Consider the following 12,324-nt stretch of genomic DNA (forward strand, 5'->3'; position numbering starts at 1 on the left):
GCACAACTACTGGAGAGCAACAACTTATACAATTGTATACCCCTTGTTGTATAGGTGAGCTAGGGGCTGCCTAGTCTGTCTGGGTCTGGGATGATGGGAGAAGGGACACATAAAGAATTTATTTGGTGGGACCAGGCCGGAGCCAACCTTAAGGCTGGAGGCCTGGGCAAGCAAGGTATCAGACTTCCACTCACACAAAAATCCAGACCACACTATGAGGTAACTTAAAACAAACTGGAACTTTACTGTACTCTCAATTGATAAAGCACAGATGATAAAAGGGATGGGAATCCTTTCATATGAAGAAATGCTAAAGAGAGTAGGGCTCACCAGTTTGGAAAAGAGATGGCTGGGGGGGGGGGGGGGGGAATGATTGAGGTCGACGAAATCCTGAGTGGTGTACAACGAGTACAAGTGACTCGATTTTTTTACTCTTTCAAAAACTATAAAGACTAGGGGATACTCAATGAAGTTACATGGAAATACTTTAAAACAAACAGGAGGAAATATTTTTTCACTCAACGAATAGTTAAGCACTGCAGCTCATTGCCGGAGATGTGATAACAGCAGTTAGCATATCTGGGTTTAAAACAGGTTTGGACAAGTTCCTGGAGGAAAAGTCCATTGTCTGTTATTAAGACAGACATGGAGAAGCCACTGCTTGCCCTGGGATTAGTAGCATAGAATGTTGCTACTAATTGGGTTTCTGCCATGTACTTGTGAACTGGATTGGCCACTGTCAGATGCAGGATATTTGGCTAGATGGACCATTGGTCTGACCCGATATGGCTATTCTTATGTAAAAAACCCAGTTAATTCAATCGCCAACTTATGTACATTGGATATCCTTCCATCCTACTGTCTTGTCCACAAGGAGGGTGAGCCCTTAGGTCCCGCAAGGCCCAATAGGACCTCAAAGGATAGCCGCGCAACCTCAAGTCTTCACCCACGGCGACCGCCGTTCACCAAGGGTTGAGCCCCCAGCTGCAGGCGGTCAACGGGACTTCAGGAACCGCGGGGTTACCGGACTGGCCTGGGCTGGAACCGGGAGAGAAGCGGGCAGGTGGAAAGAAGAGTCCAAAGACTGGCAGCAGATCAGGACCGGCAGCAAAAGCGTAGTCGGGGTCAGGCAAGAGGTCAAGGCCGGCGGCTAGTAGAGAAGTCAAAGTCAGGCTGGAGGTCGAGGCAGGCAGCTAAGCAGAGATACCAGGAAACAGTCCAAATTCCAAAGTCCGCAAAACCAGGAAAATAACAAAACACAGGAACCACGGAGAAAGGCTTCGGGAACAGAACCTGAAGCAAAGTGCTAGCTCAGTTCCCTTCTTTAAATACTGTACACCATCAGCCGCCCCACCCCCATAGGAACAGCCGACCAATCCGGTCCCGGGTATCGGCAGAGCCCCTCTGATTGGCTCTGTCCGATTTCCCAGGCGGGACCATCAACTGGGCCTCCCAATCCGGTGCCTCAGAGGTGGAGCTCCGGGCCCTCCTGCCCAGGAGGGAGGAAGACGCTAACCACCGCGTCCTGGTGCCGCCTCCTTCGGCGGCGCGAATATCGCCCCCACAACTGGCGACTAAGAGACCGGCGGTCGCAATCGCCGGCCTCCGGTCCCAGCCGGAACGGCCATCACTGCAGCGGGGCCCGACTCTACGCCGAGACCTTCGGGCCGCTACCCTTCGCCGCGGAGGATGCTGGCTCCCGCCCCCCACGGCGGAGAGCAGGTAGGGGCGCGGGACGCGACACCTACTCACACTTCTTAAAGTAAATGCTTGATATACAGCCTTTCTGTGTTTTTTTGCATCTACATTCAAAGTGGTTTACATAGATACAGTGGGGGAAATAAGTATTTGATCCCTTGCTGATTTTGTAAGTTTGCCCACTGACAAAGATATGAGCAGCCCATAATTGAAGGGTAGGTTATTGGTAACAGTGAGAGATAGCACATCACAAATTAAATCCGGAAAATCACATTGTGGAAAGTATATGAATTTATTTGCATTCTGCAGAGGGAAATAAGTATTTGATCCCCCACCAACCAGTAAGAGATCTGGCCCCTACAGACCAGGTAGATGCTCCAAATCAACTCGTTACCTGCATGACAGACAGCTGTCGGCAATGGTCACCTGTATGAAAGACACCTGTCCACAGACTCAGTGAATCAGTCAGACTCTAACCTCTACAAAATGGCCAAGAGCAAGGAGCTGTCTAAGGATGTCAGGGACAAGATCATACACCTGCACAAGGCTGGAATGGGCTACAAAACCATCAGTAAGACGCTGGGCGAGAAGGAGACAACTGTTGGTGCCATAGTAAGAAAATGGAAGAAGTACAAAATGACTGTCAATCGACAAAGATCTGGGGCTCCACGCAAAATCTCACCTCGTGGGGTATCCTTGATCATGAGGAAGGTTAGAAATCAGCCTACAACTACAAGGGGGGAACTTGTCAATGATCTCAAGGCAGCTGGGACCACTGTCACCACGAAAACCATTGGTAACACATTACGACATAACGGATTGCAATCCTGCAGTGCCCGCAAGGTCCCCCTGCTCCGGAAGGCACATGTGACGGCCCGTCTGAAGTTTGCCAGTGAACACCTGGATGATGCCGAGAGTGATTGGGAGAAGGTGCTGTGGTCAGATGAGACAAAAATTGAGCTCTTTGGCATGAACTCAACTTGCCGTGTTTGGAGGAAGAGAAATGCTGCCTATGACCCAAAGAACACCGTCCCCACTGTCAAGCATGGAGGTGGAAATGTTATGTTTTGGGGGTGTTTCTCTGCTAAGGGCACAGGACTACTTCACCGCATCAATGGGAGAATGGATGGGGCCATGTACCGTACAATTCTGAGTGACAACCTCCTTCCCTCCGCCAGGGCCTTAAAAATGGGTCGTGGCTGGGTCTTCCAGCACGACAATGACCCAAAACATACAGCCAAGGCAACAAAGGAGTGGCTCAGGAAGAAGCACATTAGGGTCATGGAGTGGCCTAGCCAGTCACCAGACCTTAATCCCATTGAAAACTTATGGAGGGAGCTGAAGCTGCGAGTTGCCAAGCGACAGCCCAGAACTCTTAATGATTTAGAGATGATCTGCAAAGAGGAGTGGACCAAAATTCCTCCTGACATGTGTGCAAACCTCATCATCAACTACAGAAGACGTCTGACCGCTGTGCTTGCCAACAAGGGTTTTGCCACCAAGTATTAGGTCTTGTTTGCCAGAGGGATTAAATACTTATTTCCCTCTGCAGAAATCAAATAAATTCATATACTTTCCACAATGTGATTTTCCGGATTTAATTTGTGATGTGCTATCTCTCACTGTTACCAATAACCTACCCTTCAATTATGGGCTGCTCATGTCTTTGTCAGTGGGCAAACTTACAAAATCAGCAAGGGATCAAATACTTATTTCCCCCACTGTATATACAGGTACTTATTTGTACCTGGGGCAATGGAGGGTTGTGATTTGCCCAGAGTCACAAGCAGCTGCAGTGGGAATTAAACCCAGTTCCCCAGGATCAAAGGGCACTGCACTAACCACTAGGTTACTCTTCCACACACATTAACAGATACCTTTGCTGTTGTAGCCTGGTACAGTGAAATATATTACCCTTGTTCTCTTAAATTTTCCTTCAATCTTCCATAGATGTAGGGTCCCATGGAAGTGATATATGGGCTGCCTGGGTGGTGAGGCTGAGCATCCCGAAAATCTCTTTGTTTCTTCCCAAATGAGACTATATGGGGTGAGAAGGGTCCCCACACATCCTCATTATAGCAAGCCAGCAGCGGGTTTCAGATCTGTCAATTGCCCCAGTCTCTGAATCCATGCTCTTGCAAGTGCCACTACTGTCCAACCGGTTGGGTATAGACGGGCTTATTCTCTGTTTCTCATCAGGATCCAGCTGTAGGCATTGGCAGAAATGGGACTCTCCCTTGACAGTGAGGAGAGGTTCAGGTTTCAATGCCAAGTTTTTGGAGGCAAAGTCAGATTTTAAATCTTTTTTGGGGGGAGTAAACTACTGCCACTAAGAACACCCCCTCAGAAGGTCCAACTCCTCCCTACTTCCAGGTTCTCGTCTAGAAACTGCCAGAAACGGCTCAAATCCTTTGGCAGGATCTGGTGCCAGAAGGTTTGGTGTATTAGATTCAGGAGCAGGAAGCACACGGGAAAACACAGCAGTTCAAAAGTACTGCCTAGAAACCCTAGGTCTGCATATAGCTTGAATCTAAATGCTGGGACACATTGCTGGAGAAGTTCACAAAATTACTCCTATTGACTGACAGAACGTAAGGCTGCCAGTCACCAGCTAGACACAGACACTGACACACTATTAGGAACAGCAAGGGAAAAAACAAATAAACAGCAAAAAAAAACCATTGCTGGTCATGTGGTTTAATGTTGACTCGATCATTTCAAAACAGACACGTTAACACAGCCATGGGAAAGTTTTCATACCTTCCAGTGTTTGTAAATGGAGTCATATTTCTCTAGGGCTAATTTCTCCATGGTAAGGATACCTAGGATTCAAGTCATGCATTCATCTCTTGCTGCTATTGAAATCCTGATGGCCACCTTACTGGTGTTTCGAAACAGTCTGCAGTGGTACAACAGTATTTGATTCAGAACTAAACCTAACACCTCATCTGTTCTTTTGAGAAAAACAGCATTGTTTTTCTCCTCTGGGTAGCATCTTAGTACAGAAGCTCTCCAGTCAGCTGACAGCTGTGTTCATCCACTTACCAAAGACACAAAAGAAACCAGAGACAAATCATCAGCTATTGTTTGTGGTTAAACTCTAAAGGGCAGTAATACAATTAAGGCAGAGCTTCAGTGTTGTATTGCAGAAGAAGGCACAATGTAGAATACTGAGAAGCAGCATCACTTCAACCAAGTAGCCTTTCTTTAAAATAGTTATTATATCATATACAAATTTGATAACAGGCTCATTAGAATGTTGTCCTTTACTTCTGATGTGTGAGAGATGATTACCCTTCGTAGAAGAGATATAGGGAAAGTTATCAACATGGGCTATTGTTAAGGCGTCGTTTTACAGTTATCCCCAATTATTAATAGCTAGGACTCATTGCAAAAACAAATGGGACCTATGTTAAAATAGCAAGAGTTAGTGGTAAAATAACACTGCTAAATGGTAGCCTGTGGTAACGTGATCGAAGGTGCGGCTTGGAGTTGTCACAAACACAGTCATACACACAGGGGTTGCAAGCAAAAGGATATACTTTATTGCTATAATTCAGCATGTGCATACCTGTTACTTCACAGGCTTTAATCCAGCACTAGTAAAGTCTCTTTCCCTCTCTCTCATAATATATTCCCAGTCAATACTCTTCATGGAGCTGGCTCCTAGCCAGGCCCAAACACTGTGGCAACTAATGCGGTCTCAGATCCCTTCTGGACACACATACCAAATTCATATACTTCAGGAATATTCTCTGCAAGGTCCTCTCCTACCTTTCTGTCCACCTATAATCAACTCCTGGAGACTGAGAATTAAATTTCCCACCCCAGGGAAACTATTGGGCTCTGGCTACTTCTCTTCTGTGGTACTTCCCTCAGGTCCTGTAGCCTCAGATGCCACTCCCTTGGAGACCTCTTGCCTCAAGGCCCTCCGCTTTAGAGACTTCTTGACTCAGGGCCTCACTGATCTGTTCTACCTCAGGGCATTTTACCCCTCTGAGCAGGTGTAACTTCACCTACCCTAAGGTGGCTCACTCAATCTCAGTGAGGGATCAATCCTAAGGGAACCCAGCCATGTACTAGACACTACCTCACATAGACCATGTTGATAATTCCCCCCTCCCCCTTAGTGTGAAGAGTTTTAGTCTCTGGTAGCCAGAGTTGATATTGTGATGTCATAATGCCTCATTTCACCAATGCCCAAGAACCAACCTCATCAGTGATGTCACAATGGCTTGATTACTCTATGCTTGGCTCACTTTTATTACATATCAGTGATTTTGCTTTCTAGAGACACTTCTTTTTTTCGATTAAGAGGAAATTTATCAACCTAGACTTCCATTAAGATGTGTTATTTTACTGTTAACCCCAGTTATTAGTAACTAGGTCTTCATTGCATAAAATGAGACCTGTGCTAAAAAGGCATGATTGTGATGTATAATAACACATCTTTACGGTAGCTCATATTGTTAACTACACCCCATAAATTAGGCAGAGATATTTCATGATCCATACGCAGAGCACAAAGTTGAAAAGGTAGAGGGGAACTATTAAGTTATTGTAATGACCTTCAATTGCTATTGTAAATCAAGCCTTGATTCACTGGATCATGATAAAATTGTGCGTTAGAGTCAGTTAAATGAAGATGAAGCACATCTAAAATTAAACTTGGACAAGAGACATTTTGGTCTAAATAGAGTAATTTTAAAAGGCATTTTTGCAGGTAAAATTGTATCTCATGTGCAAAGATTTTGAAAACTGCCTGGACTATATGGGATAATTTTATAAAAGATTTTTCATATTTATATCCCCCATATTCACATAAAAATGCCTCCTATATTATTACCCCCCCCCCCCCCCCATGTAGAGGAGTAGCCTAATGGTTAGCACAGTAGGCTGAAAATCAGGGGAACTGGAATCAGTTCCCACTGTAGCTCCTTTTGATCCTGGGCAAGTCATTTAACCCTCCACTGCCCCAGATATAAAATTTAGATTGTGAGTCCACCAGAAATAGAGAAAGTAATTATATATAATATGTAAACTGGTTGTACCACAGAAAGACTTTGACTGAGTGGCACCCCTTTTTCCATCAGTACCACTGGCTTCCTGTGCTGTTTAGAATCCAACACAAGATTTTTACTTTGACCCACAAAGCTTTACACACAGGTCTGCCACCTTATCTTCCATCTACCATTTCACCCTACATTCCCTACAGATCCCTTCATTCTGTTGATCAATATCGCCTTTCCATCCCTTCTGTTATTTGTTCTCAATTTGCATCAACCAGATAAAAGGTTTTCTTCTGCACCCCCCCCCCCCTTCCATCTTTCTGGAATTCACTCCCACAAATTCTCTTATACCCCAGCTTCAAACCTGTGTTTAAGAACTATCGCTTTTCTCTTGCATTCCCAGGAGTAGCATACTTACCTACAGCGGCGGACGCGGAAACTGCAGTGGGTGGATGATGGAATACCCGACTTTCCCCCCCCCCCCCCCCCCCCCGATCTAGTTCTTGCTTTCCTATTTTAAGAATATGTAGTTCCTTTCTTAATTTCCTATGATCAGAATTATAAATTGTTCTTATAATCATTAGAAGGGGGTATACCAAGAAACTAAGGGCCTTTTTTTATTAAACTGCACTAGTGATTCCTGAATGGCAAATGTGACACAGCCCATGGGCTGTTGCGCATTTGCCATGCTAGGAATCGCTAGCTTGGTTTAGTAAAAGAAGTCCTAAATAAATGATAAACAATATATCAAATGCATGAGCCTTAGTCCTTACCCTTAACCCTTACCCTTAAATGCATTCTCTATCAAGTAGGCTTGTACCTAGATGCAGGTGTGTTTGAGAGGAAGTATAAGGAAATTCTCTTTGGTTCAATCAAAGTACTACAGTGAGCATTAGCAGTAGATTTGAGATTTGAGAGACTGAGATCATAGTCCATATAACCTAGCCTAGTTCATTGCTGACAGGATATATGCAAAACTAACCCACATGAAGATCTTGCCCCTGAGAGAAACCGTTTGTGTGCATAAGCTTTAAAATGCACACCCATGTGTGTACTTCTGCTGCATACATTTATACCTGCTTCCTGAACTGGTACAAATGCATTCAGGATAAACTATCATGCATCTTATTTACTTCAAAATGAAAGGAAAAAGCCTCAAAGAGCCCAGGAAAGGACTTCCTACGGAGCTAAAGACTCTTCAAGACTCTGGCAGAAAAAAACTTTCACTGTGCAAATAACAGAACTCCTTTAATGAACTTATTCAACTTAAATGCAGCAGTAACCTCAAATCTACTTTAACTTTAAATGAAATTTTTACTTAGCGTTTGAGATGTGCCACTAGAAAGCCACTCCTGAATCATCTCGTAGGGGTCTTTTACTAAGCCATGGTAGTGTTTTTAGCTCACGGTAGAAATCAGCTGGTGGTAAATGCTGAGACACCCGTAGGAATATAATGGGCGTCTTGGCGTTTACTTCAAACTAAAAATGCTACTGCAGCTTAGTAATAGACCCCCTTAGAACATATTTGTGACCAACAATGGCCATGTTTTGCCAAGCTGCATCAGGGTCACTGGATATTTGAGCACCAGCATTACAACTACGGCTGGTTTCAGGGTGTAACGGTGGTGTTCAAGCATTCAGTGACCATTCAGCTTGGCAAAACAAAGTCATTGTTGGTCATGGATATGTCCTAAGAGAGAGTTCAGGAGTAGCTTACTAGTGGCACAGCTTGAAAGCGAAGAAAAATTCCCTGTAAAGTTATAAGTAGATTTTGAGGTTGCTGCTGCATTTAAGTTGAATAAGTTTATTAAAGGAGTTCTGTTATTTGCATAATGAAAGGTATTTTTTTCTGCCAACAATGAAGAGACCTTAGCTCCATAGGAAGTCCTTTCCTAGATCTTTTTGAGGCTTATTCCTTTCATTGTGAAGTAAATAAGATGCATGATCATTTATCTTTTTGAGGACAGCTTTTTTTTTCCATTGATTAAGTATATGCTGAGTTCCTACCCCACTGATTATGTTTGTACAAATATATACAGGAACATTTTAGCCAAAACGTTCAGCTGCTTTTATCCTGGTATTCTATAAAGACACATAGAAGCCTTTTACTTTCTAATTTTTAAATTTGTAGTTCTTTTAAATCATTTTTTAAATGTAAAAAATAAAAAAAATATTGAAGAACATTCTCAATCAGACTCATGAAGACTTAGGGCCCTGTTTACTAAGACGCGCTGTAGGTGCGCAAACTTTTTAGCGTACACCCATAGGTATATAATAGTTTTCTCTATCATTAGCGTGCGCTACAAGGTTTGCGCGCCTACAGTATGGCTTAGTAAACAGGGCCCTTAGGTGTGTGAATCTCAGTGAAGTATGATATATGCATTTATCTAGGGCATCCGTTACTAAACCGAGCTAGCAGTTCCTGGCGCGGCAAATGAGAGGAAGCCCAGTCAATTCCTATGGGCTTCCTCGCATTTGCCATGCAGGAATCACTAGCGGGGCTTTGTAAAAGAAGCCCCTAGTGAGGGACGTTTTCTATCTATCTATCTATCTATCTATCTATCTATCTATCTATCTATCTATCTATCTATCTCAGGGGCGTATCTGGAATCCGGCAGTAGGGGGGGCCAGAGCCAGAGAGAGGGGGCACATTTTTGCCTCTCTCCCCCCCTGCCGCCACCGCCACTGCCACTCTCCACCCCCCCCCCGCCATCAACCCTCCCCCGCTGCTTACCTTTGCTGGCGGGGGGCCCCAACCCCCGCCAGCCGAGGTCCGACCCGCAGTCTTTATATTTAGTCTTCCTCCGACTCCTCCGTGGCCATGCTGTAAGTAACACTGCTGATTCGTTGAATCCAGTTCGGAGTCTGACGTCGCAGCACGTTGTATGCGCGTACAACATGCTGCGACGTCAGACTCCGAACTGGATTCAATGAATCAGCAGCGTTACTTACAACATGGCCACAGAGGAGTTGGAGGAAGACGAAATATGAAGACTTCGGGTCGGACCTCGGCTGGCGGGGGTTGGGGGCCCCCCGCCAGCAAAAGTAAGCAGCGGGGGAGGGTTGACGGCGGGGAGGGGGGCCAGGGTGAAATCTGCGGGGGCCCAGGCCCCTGTGGCCCCACGCAGATATGCCCCTGATCTATCTATCTATCTATCTATCCACTTTATAAAATATTCATATATATGTGTGAATTAAGCTGAGAAATTTGTGCATATCAAAGAGCAGATGTAAATGTGTATGTTACGTCTGTGTACTTTCCATGGGGTAAGTTTTAAATAGAAAGGACTAAATTACTTCATACACACACCTGCCACAAAGTTAGGATGTCTGTTATAACATTCTCTCAGTGTTTGGCTGTGTGTAGTATATTGCATTTAGTAACATCTTGTCTTTTGTTGACTTCCATAGTATTTAGAGTTTTGCGATGAGGTTGTTCTGTTGGAGGATGGAGCGATAATTGAAGAGGGAACACACGTAAAATTAATGAAAGACAATGGACGATATGCTCAACTTATTCAAAGCATTCACATGGATGAATTAAAGGTATATTTTTGGTTCTTTCTCACCCTTAGAAATGCATTTAATTAAACTAAAGATGCCTGACACATCATTGCTTCTTTGCAGAAGATTTAGATGGTTCTAGGATTTACACTATGGAAATTAAAGTTAGGCTAGTCCAACATTTGTGAACTGAGGACTTAATGATAAAAGACCTTTTGAAATGAAATGACTATATGTGTGTAGAAGAAGTGAAAATGAGAGGTTAGCACTTGCCATTAAAAGCAGCTAAACCTTATGACACAAAACAGCTGTCAACTGGTACTGGTGATTTCTGGTACTGGAAACCCAATTTATTTAACTTTCAACTCATACTAAAGACTTTCTGAGACACCACCTACCTCATATGCAGATTGTATTTTTCGCTGGATAACAAGGAGGGGGATATCGAACGGGGGCGCCCATCTCTAAGGATGGCCCTTAAAGGGGTGGGGCAACCCGTATTATCGAAACAAGATGGACGTCCATCTTTTGTTTCGATAATACAGTCGGGGATGCCCAAATCATGAAATTTAGGTCGACCTTAGAGATGGTTGTCCCTGGTTTTCGGCGATAATGGAAAGCAAGGATGCCCATTTCAGAAATGACCAAATCCAAGCCATTTGGTCGTGGGAGGAGCCAGCATTTGTAGTGCACTGGTCCCACTAACTGAATGGAAAAAGGCCTTCCCTTACTGATCTGGAAAGGAACGGGCATGCATGAATGAAATTACATGCAAATGAGCTGCTTGCTGTTAGCTCATTTGCACACGATTTCCTTCCTAAGGAAGGGAAGCGACAGCAGTTGAGAATGTCCAAAATGTGGATGTTTCTGTGAGAAGGACATCCATGCCTTTGTTATGCCTCCGACACCCTCTATTAGTTTATTTGGATTTTGGATCACAAGTAACAGCAGTGGGGTTTGAACTGGCCACCTTTAGATTGCAAGACCAGTGTTCTAACCACTAGGCCACTACGCCAGGCTAGGCTATGCTACTCTACTCCACCCCCTTGAAATTTGAACATCCCTGTGGAGGGCAGTTGAGGACGTCCAAAATGTTTGAAAGAAGGATGTCCATGCTTTTGTTATGCCTCCGCTGACACACACATACCCCCCCCCCCCCCACCACCAAAGGGATGGCCAAATTTCAAAACAATGGAGTGCAGTGGAGGAGTGGCCTAGTGGTTAGAGCACTGGTCTTGTAATCCATAAGTGGTCAGTTCAATTTCCACTGCTGCCACTTGTGATCCAAAATTCAAATAAATAAATAAATAAAGAGGATATCTGAGTCATAGCAAAGGCATGGATGTCCTTCTCACAGAAACATCCACATTTTAGACATCCTCAACTGCTGTTGCAGGGACGGAGGCATAGCGAAGGACATACTCTAAAAAAAAAAAGACAAAAGTTTTTGAAGTTGCTTTTTTCAGGGTGGGAGGTGGTTAGTGACCACTGGGGAAGTCAGGGGAGGACATCCCCAATTCCCTCTGGTGGTCATCTGGTCAGTTCGGGCACCTTTTTGATGCTTGGTCATGAAAACAAATGGACCAAGTAAAGTCAGCCAAATGTTCGTGAGGGACACCCTCTTTTTTCCATTATCGGCCGAGGATGCCCATCTGTTAACCATGCCCCCGTCCCGCCTTCGGTACACTGCCGACATGGCCCCTTGAACTTTGGTCGTCCCTGCGACGGAAAGCAGTTGAGGATGCCCAAAATCGGCTTTTGATTATGCCGATTTGGGCGACCTTAGGAGAAGGACACCCTTCTCCCGATTTGTGTCGGAAGGTGGGCACCCTTCTCCTTCGAAAATAAGCAGGATAGTCACATGTAGTCAGTGTGCCTTATTCAAAAAGAATTATTCCCCATTCTGTGCTTTTGGAAAAAGTCTTTACTGAATAATGCCCAGTGATTGATTAATTGTTTCAAATAGCAAAAATCAACCAAACCAACTTTCCTTCAAGTGCAACATTTTGTCCGCTACAGGTAACCATAAAAGAAAAGGTGTACTTTTCATGTTTGCTGTGCTCTAAACTGGGATAGTTTTAGGCAAGGATAGAGCAAAAGGATATAAAATACC

General features: G+C 44.5%; 1 protein-coding gene across 7 annotated transcripts in view; it reads left to right on the forward strand.

Annotated features, from left to right (window-relative positions):
• Positions 1-12,324, forward strand: part of ABCC12 (ATP binding cassette subfamily C member 12) — a 198,594-nt gene that overhangs the window by 106,680 nt on the left and 79,590 nt on the right. For all 7 annotated transcript variants that reach the window (XM_030204370.1, XM_030204371.1, XM_030204373.1 and 4 more), the window contains one exon: positions 10,119-10,253. In XM_030204370.1, the coding sequence (XP_030060230.1) occupies positions 10,119-10,253 (135 nt within the window). The remainder of the gene's footprint in view (positions 1-10,118; positions 10,254-12,324) is intronic.

The sequence above is a fragment of the Microcaecilia unicolor genome, chromosome 5, assembly GCF_901765095.1.
Source record: "Microcaecilia unicolor chromosome 5, aMicUni1.1, whole genome shotgun sequence".
Taxonomy (NCBI): Eukaryota; Metazoa; Chordata; class Amphibia; order Gymnophiona; family Siphonopidae; genus Microcaecilia; species Microcaecilia unicolor.